The sequence below is a fragment of the Dipodomys spectabilis genome, unplaced genomic scaffold (genome assembly GCF_019054845.1).
Source record: "Dipodomys spectabilis isolate Male_0828 unplaced genomic scaffold, ASM1905484v1 ptg000032l, whole genome shotgun sequence".
Lineage (NCBI taxonomy): Eukaryota > Metazoa > Chordata > Mammalia > Rodentia > Heteromyidae > Dipodomys > Dipodomys spectabilis.
This window is the reverse complement of record NW_024870709.1, coordinates 23,856,446-23,870,228: the sequence shown is the minus strand read 5'-3', so window position 1 is coordinate 23,870,228 and position 13,783 is coordinate 23,856,446. Positions and strand designations below refer to the sequence as shown.

Genomic DNA, 13,783 nt, shown 5'->3' with positions numbered 1-13,783 from the left:
TAAAATAGGCTCTAGTAACTCAAGAGACTGAGATCAGAATCTAAGCCAATCCAGGCAGAAAAGTCTGCAAAATTCCATCTTCAAAATAACCAGCAAAAAGCTGAGCTGGAGGCATGGCTCAAGTGGTACAGTTCTGGGTACATAAGGCCAAACCCTTGGTATCAGAGAAAAAAAATACTATAAAGCTCTAACTTAAAAAAAAAAAAAAATCCTTCAGGGCTGGGAAGGTGGCTCAGTGGTACAGTGCTTCCCTTGCATGCATGAGGCCCTGGGTTCAATTCCTCAGCACCACATAAGCAGAAAAAGCCAGAAGTGGTGCTGTGGCTCAAGTGGTAGAGGGCTAGCCTTGAGCTGAGGGATAGCACCCAGGCCCAGAGTTGAGGCCCATGACTGACAGAAGAAAAAAAAAAGATCTTTGAGGTCGGGCATTGGTGGCTCACACCTGTAATCCTAGCTACTCAGGAGGCTGAGATCCAAGGATCAAGGAGCTCAAAGCCAGCAAGGGGAGGAAAGTGCATGAGATTCTTATCTCTAATTAACCATCAGAAAACCGGAAGTGATGCTGTGGTTCAAGTGGCAGAGTGCTAGCCTTGAGCTGAAGAGCTAAGGGACAGAGTTCAAGCCCCACACCCGCCCCCCCCCCCCCCCCCAAAAAAGAAAGGATCTAACTTTGGTGTGGAAAAAACAGGTAATCTGGTTTAAAGAAAACATCGAAGAAGATGTTTTTTTCAGAATAAATTCATCATAAGTAAAGCAATGTGATTTGAAGAGCTACAACAACAACAAAAATACTTCAAATACTTACTATGTTCAGGTCAACAATTCCAACAAAAGCATCACATTGTTTTTAGATGACCAGGTTTTATTTATAGGAATTAGTAGTACATTTACAAAGCAAGTGTCTGTTGTCCCCTTATAAAATGAAATCCAATTATAATTAGAATAAAAGGTGAGTCAGATATTATGATACAACAAGACTACTAATATAAGTTTTAAAAGAGAAGAGCAGAATTTACCAACCTGTCAAAAGCTTGGATAGGATTTTGACAACTCTTCTAGAAGACTAAAGTTCTTTATATACAGACTTCTTAGGATAAGGTTTCCAAGATGGGGATATGACTTACTAACATTCAAGTAAGAAATACTGAATGCGAACTTTATAAATAGCTTATATATACCCAACTACTTCTCTAAATCCTAAGGTTAAACCAAAGAATGGATGCCAGTGGTTCCTAGCTACTTCTAAGGCTGAGATTAGGAAGATTTCAGTATTAGGCTAACTTGGACATATACTGGACATAGTAGTATGTGCTTCTTATCTTAGCTAACTAGAAGGCCCAGATCAAGCCCAACCTGATCAGGAAAGTCTGAGACTCCATCTTAATGGAAGAAACTGGGCATGGTAGAATGCACCTGGCATCCCAAGTATGGCTGGAATAGAAAAGTAGAAGACTGAGGTCCAGACACTTGTCTGGGAGGGAGCAAAGACCCTATTTCAAAAATAACCAGTGTAAAAAAGGAGTGGAGACAGGACTTAGGGATAGAGAACCTGCCAAGCAAGCAAGTGCAGGCTCTGAGTTCAAATCCTATTAGTAAACCAAAAAAGAAAAGAAAAGACAAAGAATGAGAACAAAATCCCTGCTCACAGGGAGCTAATATTACAATGCTAGGAAACAGTAATCGTTTAACAAAGAAATAACAGTTGGTGTTAAATGCTCCTCTGAGACTCTTAAGGTGAAAATGTATTAGAACTAGATACTCTAGACTAGAAGTGTCTGTCTAGTAGATGAAGTGTAAACTGTTATTAATATTGAGTCAGTCATTAAAAAACCAGGGCAATCAGAACAGGTACTACAAAGGATAATGAGCTAGTCATATTGAAGAAAATAATAAAAGCCAGTATTACAGGGACAATGTATTTTCGTAGGGAGAAAATAGCAGATAAGGTAAATAATCAGTTAGCATAATGAATTTTATTCTGTGTGATAGGGAAAAGCCAATGGACACCTTAAGTAGTTTTGTGGTCTGACTTCTCTTTTAAAGGAGCTACACACCTCAGTATTGGTGACCCTCAACCATTTTATCTTGGGTCTTAATTCCAATCAGCACTAATAATGTCACCAAGAGGGTGACCAGATATCCCAAGTGGTAGTCCCAGGGTAGCCCTAGGAAAACTCTGATAGCATAGCTTTCCACTCTAAAAAATATGTCTAGACTGGATGAGAAATTACATATCTAGTTATATATTTTCATCACTAAGAGCTCTGTAGAAACTAGTATTCATGTATGTACTTATTCTTTTTGTATTTCCATTCATTCCACTATCAAACCTCAAGAGCTAGTTCCTATGTTAGGCTCAACTGTGAAGTATAACTATGGTACAAAATGACAGATTTTCAAGGCCCATACAATCTTTAAGCTACATGACAGATCTAAGCCATAAGAACAGCCAAAACATACCATGTTTTTTGCAAACTATAAGCAGTAGCTATGTATATTAGATAGATATTGAAATGTATAATCAACAAACACTTATTGAATCAAATGATGAAACTTCTCCATGGACTTTTACCATGAACGGGAACTTGTAATATGTGATAGGGAAAGATGTTTCTTTTTACAGGCAAATAATGATACCAAAATCTGCAACTCCTGAATCAGGTCCTTTGTCTCTGTGGTCTCATGACACAAAAGGAGAAGTAAAATAGCAAAAGATTTATTGAAGAAAAAGCAGAGCTTCTGTTAGACAGGTATCCCAAAGAAGAGCATCAGTCATGTGTTGCTCTGGAGTTAGTAATAAGCTTCTAAGAATTCCATGCTTCCTGAGATCACTAGACAGCCAGTGGACTGTATTACTCTGCAGATCCAATCAGAGTCTCCACACACCCTGAACAGGCTCTCCATGCAGCATTTAGCTGCTCTGACAAGTCCATTTTAGCTCACATCTCTGGGATCCAATCATCCATTGTTCATGTGCCAGTTCATCACTGACATGATGCCCAGGCCATGGTAATGTGATGTCTAGTGGCCTGCATACTGCATACAGGACTGCTCAAGGCTTTAGTTAAGGATATAGAACCCCTACAGGAGGAGACTTTGTCCTGATTGCCTAATCAGGCTCTTTTTCTGCTCTCAATAGCATAATCTGAAATAGGAACCTGACTTTTTCTTCTTGACCTCCAAAAGAGACTTCACTTATTTTAGGCTGGTCTCCATTAACAGAAAGATCAAGAAATCTGAACTTGTCTCCTTCAGAATAGTTTGCAGCAAATACATATCAAGTGTTTATCATGTTCAGAGACCCCGTGGACCCCATAAATAGGATTCTAATGTTCTATGCTCTTCATAAAGAGCATAGACAGGCAGACCTTGAAAAGAAATTTAAAAGTGATAATAATAATTGCATATTAACTTTATGGACCTGAAAGTTTCCATAATGCAGCACGCTTAAAAACTGTGCAAACTATGCTAATTGAATCCTAGCTTTATTTTGACACAAACTACATAAACTTGTGTGTTACTTGATTTCTCTAAATTATGCTCTTTTTTAAGTAAAGCTAGCAAGTTGAAAGGAATTGTGTCAACTAAATAACGGTAAAAAAAAAATTACATGATGACTGCAAAACAACACTCTATATATACATAATATACGTATATTATGTGCCAAGCAAGGAACATATGTTTATCTTCACAACCCTTAGACGACTGGCTATTATTATTACCTTTATTTTACAGATGAGGAAAAGGAGGTGAAAGTATCAGAGTACTGGAGTCTCTCTGGATTGAAACGCTCAGAACCTAGGTCAGGAGTTACGTAGGCACCACTCCAAAACTGTCTCTCGTCACCAGACCGGTCTTCTTTACCCAGTTTGAAGGAGCACACTTCTCTCCTCCCACCCACCCCCCAAATGCAAAGGAAAACCAGAGCTGCGAAGAGTTCTTCCTGACTGAGGGGTCTGAGGGAACGTCGCGCGTGTCTGTTTCGCGGGTTCGCGCGCGCTGCCAGGGCGGTGCGGAGGGAGCCGGGAGGGAGCCCGCAGGGAACCCACCGCCCGGCGCACCGCGGCCAGGCGCCGGCCCCGACCCAGGTGTCCGAACCCTGACGCCTGACAAGAACGCATGCAAAATAACTACCTGGACTGCTGGCGGCTCCAGCTGGCTGGTGCTCCCACCACTCGTCTCCAAGGTCGTCTGCCATCTCCGTGGGAATCGACGTGAGCCGGCAATCAGGAGAAGGCGGTAGGGAAGCGTGGCTGCCAGGGAGCCGGGGCCGGCGGCACCACACGCGGCTCGCCCCCCGCCCGGAGCCTGGACGCTGTCGTCTCCGCCCCGAGAGATGGCGTCACGACGCCCCGCCCCCTCCAGCCTCTCGGCCCGGCGTAGTCGCCGATTCCACACACGCGCCAATGGGGCGCCGGGTCAGGGGACAGAGCCTCCAAAAGTAGACACATAGCTGGACCCGTAGAACGGAAGGAAAGGTTGCGATTTCTCTTCTGATTTTCAAAAAAGGTGCCTCTGTATTAATTAATTAATTTATGTTGCCGCAAAGGTGGTGTCGAAAGTGTGAGAAGTGATGCAAAGATGACTTTGCCCTGTGGGATTTCAAACCAAGTGCGGGCGGAGTGGGGGGGGGGGGGGGCGGCCACGTGGGTGTGTTTTTACTTCTGTGTCCGAATTCGGACGTGGATCTGTTCTGTACTGTTCGAGGCATTAGAAAGGCGTGCGTGAGAGCTCGGGACGGTGAATGTTGGGCCGTGATTGTACCCGAGACCACAATGTGATGAAAGAAAATGTGTTTAGCCCGGGCACCAAAGGGTCCGGCTGAAGAGCCGCCTCCCGCTCCCGGCCCTGAAACCAAGGATGGGAGAGTTCATTGCTGCCTTCCATGTCTCCTTTGACCTTCAGTGCAGCTTCTTGTCTCAATGGAGAAAACGGCGGGGAGAGACAAGGAAGAGCTGCTGGGCGCCTACCGGGGCCAGCTGTGAAAGTGATTGTGGTCAACCCTTTTCAGGACAACCCTCGTCCTCGGAGCTAGGAATCGTATGAGTAGTAAATGCGCTCTACACGCCTGACATAGTACATCGCATAGTGGTTTAAAAAGTAGAATCGGATTGCACCTTCCATATGCTACCAACTGAAAGAAAATGACCCAAACAGACAATAACCCAGAAGACCACACAGACAAAGTCATGTTGGAGGAAAGATTGCCGGCAGAGCCGACAAGGCCAAGTTCTCAAGCTAGGGGAGGGAAAATGGTACTGTAGTGGGGAGATGCAGTGAGACCACTCAGTCCCAGTGAAAATGTAAAAGATTTTATTGGCGGGCTGGGAAGGTGGCTCAGTGGTAGAGCGCTTGCCTTGCATGCTTGAGGCCCTGGGTTCGATTCCTCAGCACCACATAAACAAAAAGGAAAAAGCCGGAAGTGGCGCTGTGACTCAAGTGGTAGAGCGCTAGCCTTGAGCTGAAGAGCTGAGGGACAGCGTCAAGGGCCAGAGCTCTGGACCCCCCTCCCACTATTGAGCAAAAAGTGCTGACCCGCCAGGAGTGCCAGCCCACATTGGCTTTTAAGAATTTTGGGGTGTGGGGGGGATTGGGAGAAGGGGGAGGTTGGGTGCTGGTTATAGCCAATGATTGTTACAAGAAATGCCCACCTTAAGTTTAAATTTCCCTCCAAGGCTTTGCTGGTGGGAAGCAGGGGACTAGAACAAAGTGTGGTGATGGTTCAGCTGGGTTAGGCTTGCACTGTTCAGAAAATAGCAGAAGCAGAGTTAGACTTACAGAGTTACAGGGTTACAGAGTTACAATTACAGTTACTAGCTAAAGTAACAAGTTACCAGGGAAGTCTTATCCACAGCACACTTAAGTTTATATCTTAAAATCATTTGTTATCCATTTTACACAATCCAAGTCAAATATCTTATTCCATCTTTTAAGTCCTCCACCACCCCACCACCCTCTGGAAGACCCCTTTATACCACTGGAGGCTTGAGATGTTTCACCTGAAGCTGGAGGGGAAGTGCCTTACTAGTCCCTCTTACAGATGCTGTTATCCAAGTGGGGGGTCTTGGGACAGGAAATGGGTGATGTCTCACTTGCTCTGTAGGCACTGCCATTTAGGTACCACTATTGAGGTGGGGGCTAGCAGGAGCTGCTATTCAGACCAGGCCTGCTATTCAAGACAGGGGGCTCAGGGGCAGGAAATAGGTGGTGCCTCACCTGCTCCACAGGCGCTGCTGTCCAGATGCTGCAATTGAGGTTCTGCTATTGAGGTGAGGGAGGGGCTCAGGGGCAGGAACATCAATTAGAGTGGAATAGAGGATGAAACTAACAAGAATAAAGCACATCTAATTAATAGTTCCTCAGAAGTGACAAGACACCTTAACCTAATGAGAAGAGGATTGGAAAGTGACCTGGAGCCCAGCCATCTAATCGATGGCTTATAAATGCATTACTGATGGGACTGTTATCAGGACTCTATAAATCAAATGGAAGATACTTTATTTTTTAAAATGCCAAGAGGGCAGGAAGATATAGGCATTCCTGTCTTATGACTTCAGTTTTCTCAATGAATTCAGAAACCTAATCTAGAAGTTTAATGGGTCCTATTTATGACTGTTGGAATTTCCTGGAAAGATTTGTTTGAAAAAAAAAAGCAGTAACAACAAAACTTCTGAGTGCTACTTATCATAGATTAGGATTGAATAAATCCTAGATGGAGGCCAGAGAATTTCAGTTTTCTTTTAGAATTATCAGAAGCTCTTATGCATTGCCAGTTTTTTTATATTATTTATATCCAGCATTATATATAAGTTTGAAAGCAAAAATGCTGGGCAAGAAATTAGGTTGATAGGTATGAGTCAAGCGGAAAAAGTCAGATAATGTGATGTTAGGAAAACGAACCCTCAAATATGTATTTTAATGTTTTTGTTTCTTTCATGCATGTGTTTCTAATGCATTTATAAGATTATTTCTTTGTTGCTTTGTATGTCCCTCCCCCACAGTGTAACCCCCGCTTTCACTATATTTGATGTCAGTATAACATGTGGAGGAGATGGGGACAAACAAGTCGTTTAAGGATTCAGGTGGACCTGTTGCAACAATGAGAAGTACAAAATGTCATGTCAAAACCAGCTTTACAATGTCGGTGTGTGTGGGGGGAGGGGGGGTATGATTGGGTGGGGGGGAGGGGGGAGGCTGGGAAGGGAGGTGAAGGGTAAACAAAGGAGGAGGCTGCAATGCTTGGTAAGAAATGTATGCATTATCCTGCCCATGTAATTGTAACCCCTCTGTACAGTATGTTCTCAAATAAAATAAAATTAAAAAAAAAAAGAAATTAGTTTGGCTTTTTTATTTATTTTTTCAAGTATGTTTTTCTTGGCTTAACAAGTGTTTTTGTTTTTGGTGGCTTTTGTTTTTCAGTGCTACAGATCGAACTTAGGGCTTTGCTAGTCCTAGGCAAATATTTTACAACTGAGCTACATTCCCAGCTTACAAATGAAATCTTCATAGTGAAATCATTGTTCAATGATTCTTCACTGTGGTCAAAATAATGAACACACCATCTTTCATTTCTGAAAAAAAAAAAAAAACCTAAGGAATAATATGGAGTTTATTCTGTAACATGAGTTCATCTGAAATCGACACATGCTGTCAGTTATTAACTTTTTCTCATATAGATAAGTAGTCTTGCCACCTTCATTTAAATGTTTTTCTTATTATTTCTCCACTGATCTTCAGTGACAGAAAATGTCCATGTCTCTGCAGAGCAATTTTAAGACCTTCTATCTTTCACTGGTCATTGTCTATCTCTATTCCAATATAATAATATCTTAATTATTTTTTCATATTTTCCACCTCTTTTATCTCTTTACATTTATGTTCAGAATGATTTTCTCATATATAACTTGCAGGTTACTAATTGTGAAGTTATGACAGTGTTAAACCCATGTGTGTATGTGTACATGTATGTGTACATGTACAATATCTTTTTGTACATATAAAGGATTGGTTCCAGAATTAGGACCAGCTTAATACCAAAATACCTCAGATACTTAAATCCCTTATATAAAATTGGATTGTTTTCTTTTAAATCATTCATATCCTCCTATTCACTTTAAATCATCTCTAGGTTGTTTATAATATGTAATGTAACGTCTATGTAAATAAGTGTTACACTGTATTGCTGAGGGAATAATAACATCGAAAAAAGGGTATGTGTTCAGAATATATCCATATTTTTCAAACTATTTTCAATCCACAGTTGAATCATAGATGGTAGAACTCATGGGTGCAGTTAACTGTGTCTAGTCATGAATGGCATAGTGACTGCCCAAATATACAACAATGATCCCATAAGATTATGGAGTTGAAATATTGCTATCATCTGTGATACCATTACCCAATGCATGACTTACATGTTTATAGTGATGCTAGTGGAAACCTACTATGCTTTCAGTGCTATGAAAGTATAGCATGTTTAATTAGGATTAAAGAATACTGTTCACCCTTGCTCAGTTTTCATCTGACCCCTGTCTGAGCTTTCCTGTAGGTGTGGTAGGTCATTCCTATCATGCTGACAGCTTCCTTGCTTGGACACCTCATAAACATGACGTTAGTGCCTCCCCTTCCTTCATTTCTTCTTAGTAGGATCAGATCTTTGTATAGACAGAGCTGGAAGTATTGTCCCTACATGGCAGATCCAAAGGCAATACTGTGTAGAATCTCTGCATGCCTCTACACTGAAAATATAGTTTGCCTTCTGCAACCAAACTATTTTTAAAGCAGATGTGGTCATGATACTGAGTTTTAGTAGAAATTGAGCACTGGCCTATCAAACATCCAATAGCCATATGACCAGAACTACCCTTCAGGACCTGAGTATTGTGAAGCTGTGTGCTAATAGCAGTAGTAGTCCAATGAAAAATAGAAATAAAAGGGAGCAGATCCAAGTCCAGAAGTCACAAATCAGTTACTTGAACAAGTGGCTCCAATCTACCTGTTATGTTTCTTTTCTCAAACATTTATCCGGCTGATGTTGTTGGAGAAATACTAAAAACTGGTTGCATTAGTGGAGCTGTAAATGGACTATGAGTACACTGTGGCCTATTTCATGGGGTGGCACATAAAGGAAAGTAGTGAAAAGAATCCTGGTACATACATTCAATCGTATTTGAATAGACTCTTAGATACAGACAAATGGATGATCTTGAGCAACAGTAAGTGATGTGATTGATTTGTGAAAAGGCCTGGAAGACAGAATTTTTGAAGTTCAATAACAGGGATCTGGGGAGAAAGTATGTAAAGGGACCTACTGAGGTGGCCATAAAGAGTATAGCTCTTTGTGTCTAATATCTATGTCTATTTGTGTCTCATATCTACCACGGAAAAAGAGCCCAACAATGACAGGCATGGTAGCACATGCTTGTAACCCTACAACTCAGGAGGCTGAGGCAGGACAGCCTAGGTTAGTAGCAAGAACCTGTCCTCAAAAAATGAAGTCCCAACAAAAGAACTAAGCAATATAGACAATGTAGCAGATATATTTTTCAATGTTGTCCACCAATATCTCCCATGTATATTTGTTTCTTATAATATGACCCTGGCACTCTTATTCAGTGGTCGAATCTGTGTTCCTTAAACCTAGGAAGACCTTTGTCACCTCCTCCAACAGAACCTGGTAGAAATGACCTGTAATTTCTGAGGTTAGGTCTTCAAAATTCTATGCATTGCTGCTGTTATTCCTTTGAGATGCTCTGGGGAAGCCCACAGTCCACACAGAGGAACCACAGATCTGCTGTGGCCCCAGGAATGGAACAAAGGCAAGTCATCCCTACTATGTCCTCTCTGACTCCCTGACCCACAAAATTCATTTAAGGAAAAACAAGAACAAAAACCTTGCTGAAGCTTTTGTTGAATTGCTAGGTTTTTTATGTTGGTTTGGGTTTTTGTTTGTTTGTTTTTTTTTGTTTGGGGTTTTGTGGGCGGGGGGGGGGCCACAAGAGGGAAACCTTGTATTATGATAAGCCAAGAAGTTGTGGAAACTTTGCTTTGACAGCTAGAATAGCAATGAATTTTTTCTTTCTTCCAACAGGGCCTGGTGACATCATGTGACTAAATTATTTTTGTTTATCTCTTATTTAAAATATGTATAGGCTCTGTAAAGATCCCTTGTTTAGAAGAGGGAAAATAGAATCTGTAACTGTAATTTTTGGAATGAGAAAACCATGGTAATTGCATAGTTGAGTTGGAACTATAAAAGGAAACAGTACTTTCTGTCCAGTGGGTGACGGTAGTGGGTCCACCTCTAGATGCCAGTTCTTGAGGACCCTAGCAGGCAATATCCACTGAAGCAGAAAACACACAGCTAGTGGCTATTCCTGTATGCTGCTGAAGCTTTTCTGGGTGAGGCTGGGACTAGTGTTTTCTGGACCACAGCAGTAGTGTTGCTTAAACCTCACTCTTTTGGGGAACACTGTAGTGAACTTAGAAGTATGGGAGCTTTCTAGAAGTCATATTCTGTCATCTCCTATGCCATTGATACTTCACTTAATATAATTTTTCAACGTTCTAAATACTTATAAAAGTTATGGTACAATGTGCATAATATATCATTTACTATCTTAAGCATATAGTTCATTAAGAAGATTCACATGATTTTTGCAACCATCAGCATGACCATCCATTTCTACAACTCTTCTCATGTTATAAAACTGAAACCCATTTTGTAAAAATGGGTTTCTCTCCTCTCCCTAAGCCTGGCAACCACCATCTACTGTCCTTTCCTGTGAACCTGTCTATGTACTTCATATAAGTTTAATCATATAATGGCCTTTAGCATTGGCATTTTTGCTTAAAATAATATCCTCAAAATTAATCCATGTGTCAGAATGCTCTTACTTTCTGAGACCAAATAATATTTTCTCTTATACTCTTAAGAGGGTATCATGCAAATGTCACCATGACCTCTGTCAATATAATCTTGTTGCTAGCTATTTTACTTGTCTCTGGTGAGTTCAGTAGTCAAGAAACAACTTAGAGCCCTTCATCTCTAAAGCTCTCTAGGAGAATTGTTTGGTTCTGAGATAGCTGAGAATAATTATTTTTTGCAGTATGGGGGTTTTGAACTCAGGACCTTGTACTTGTTAGGGAGATGCTTAAGCCACACCGTTAGCCCTATTTTATTTGGTTATTTTTAAGAAAAAGTTTCTCTCCTTTTTATTTTACCTGGCATGACTGACATGCACCTCCGCACCAGCTTTTTCTGTTGAGATGGGGTCTTGCTAACTTTTTGCCAAAGCTGGCCTTAAACCTCAATCCTCCTGATTTTAGCTACTAAAATGTGACCCACCACACCCAACTTGGATAGCTAAGAACTTTTATCTCCTTCATTGAAGCAATAGGGTGTAATACTAAAAGTGTAAGCTGTACTAAAATCCTGGTGGTGTCATTTATTAGATTAGATTTTGGACAAATTGCTGTTTATTTGTTTCTTCAGCTGTAAAATGGAGCTAAAAATAGAGTTTGTCAGAGGAGTAATAAAATTAATACATAAAGACCTATGAAGCAGTTTCTGGCCACAGTTGGCACTAAATAAATATTAAACATTCTTGCCTGTCCATACTATACCCTACTATTTCACCAGCTGAAACACTGTGGGAGAGAACACTCACTATTGTGCAAGTGCAAAAACAGAAGTTTAGAGAAGTTAAGTAATTTTCTCAACATATAACCATAGGTAAGTAGAAGAGCTGAGATTTTCTTTCTGGCAGTCTGACCCTAAAGCCTTCCTAACATCTGAACATTTTCTGTATTGGAGATTCTTGTTTGTCAGAGTAAATGACAAGGACAGAGCTGTCTTTGTCAAGGAAAGGTAATTTCATTAGCACTAGTAGGCAAGCAGAGTTGAAACTAATCCATCCACTTTTGCCATTGTGTCTCACATCCCATGAATGAGGAGCAGATGTGAACATTGCTGCCAACCACTCACTTGTCACAAGGAGAACTGACTTGGCTAAGCTCATTACAAAATTAAGTTCTTGGACTTGATGGTTTTAACAAGATGTGTGAAATGTAGCTCTCTGTAGGATTTAGAAACTTTAATTTAAAAAGTGCCTTTGATTCTAATAAAAATCCATTTTTTTACTCACAGTAAGATAGCAAAGAAAAATAAGTCTCAGAGGAAATTTTCATTAGATGATCCTGGATTGCAGCACTGCAGAGAAGTGGCTGAATAACTTATTAAACTGGGATGATGTGCCCATTTGAATTTAACTTTTATAGCACTTATCTCAGGAATTAACAAAATTTTCAAATGATGAAACTCATTAATAGATTTACAACATAGTCATATTTTAAAGAAACGTGTATGTTTTATGTTTTTTATGCTTCATGATGTCTAGTAGTATCGGTATCAGTTGTAGTATCAGTAGTATCAATATTACCTCAGGGCTTTGGGCTTGGTAGTCAGACATACAACTTGAGCTCCAGCCCTTTATAGAGGTTATTTGGATGGTACTTTGGTCTTGTTAATCCAACATTCTATGCTAACCTTCTATTCTTCTATGCCTGCATCTCCTATGTATGCCATTCTGTTTACCTTTGCAATTCTGTTTGTCAATTACAAAAGCTATGACTATGATGTAAATGTCTTTGGCTGTAGAATAAAACTAAACTAATTGGGCTGTGGGCTTGAGCTTGCAGCATGATGGCTTAAACAAGTTAAGTTAACCACTCAGGCTGGTGGTACATAGATGCTCCTTGTATAATTCAAATAGTTCCTGTATCACATTCTGGATAAGTTATGGACATTAGAGGGCCTGTGAAGTCATCACAAAGTGTTCCTTCCTTATCAGTGGCTTCTTAAGGCCCTTAGGAACATATCTGTTCCTGTTCTGTAACTCCTCTCACCACTCTTATGATTTGGCTTTATTGTGGCAAATAGAAAGGAGAGTGTGAAGATTAGATTCTCACTGGAGAAGATATGGCCTATAGCATTGTTTTATTATAATGTCTTTGACAGACACAGTGGCTAATATTTGATTTAACAGAATAGGTTTTTTAGTTGGGCATGTTTTCCACAATACACATAGAGTTTCTCACACTGTTTTGTAGAATATTGTGATGAAGTAGCTAATTTGATCAATATATGTGGGAGGGAAGGATCTAAGTAGTTGCTGGATTGAGGGTTCTTTTTTGGTGTGTGTTTGTGTGTGTGTGTGTGTGTGTGTGTGTGTGTGTGTGTGTGTTGCCAGTCCTGGGGCTTGAACTCAGGGCCTGGGCACTGTCCTTGAGCGTCTTTTGCTCAAGGCTAGCCCTCTACCACTTGAGCCACAGTGTCATTTCTGGCTTTTTCTGTTCATGTGGTACTGAGGAATCAAACCCAGGGCTTCATGCATGCGAGGCAAGCACACCACTAAGCCACATTCCCAGCCCATGCGTTGAGTTTTTGTTTTTGTTTTGTTTTAAAGAACAAAACCCCATCATTTTCCTTTCTTGCCTTTACTACCTTTTCCCTGGCTAGAATATAATTGTGAGGGTTATATTCTACCATGAAGAGGAGGACAACACACTTGAGATGGGAAAGCAGCAAGACAAAAATTATCTCTGGGGTGTGATAGGAGTCCTAGATTATGTATGTTCAGGTGTTACATCAAAAAAGAACAAAATGTCCTGTTTAAACCATGATTATTTTAGGCTTCTAGTTAAGCAGCTAAATATTAAACAAAGGATTAAAAAAAGCATATCATATCTAAAGTGTTAACTAAGTGATACAAACAAGAAGAGA

General features: G+C 40.6%; 1 protein-coding gene across 1 annotated transcript in view; it reads right to left on the bottom strand.

The window, feature by feature from the left end:
- The window catches only part of Cmss1 (cms1 ribosomal small subunit homolog), a 291,882-nt gene extending 287,601 nt beyond the window's left edge, over positions 1-4,281 (bottom strand). Inside the window, exon 1 of the mRNA XM_042676806.1 lies at positions 4,135-4,281. Within this exon, the coding sequence (XP_042532740.1) occupies positions 4,135-4,198 (64 nt within the window). The 5' untranslated portion in view covers positions 4,199-4,281. The remainder of the gene's footprint in view (positions 1-4,134) is intronic.
- Positions 4,282-13,783: the final 9,502 nt, after the last annotated feature.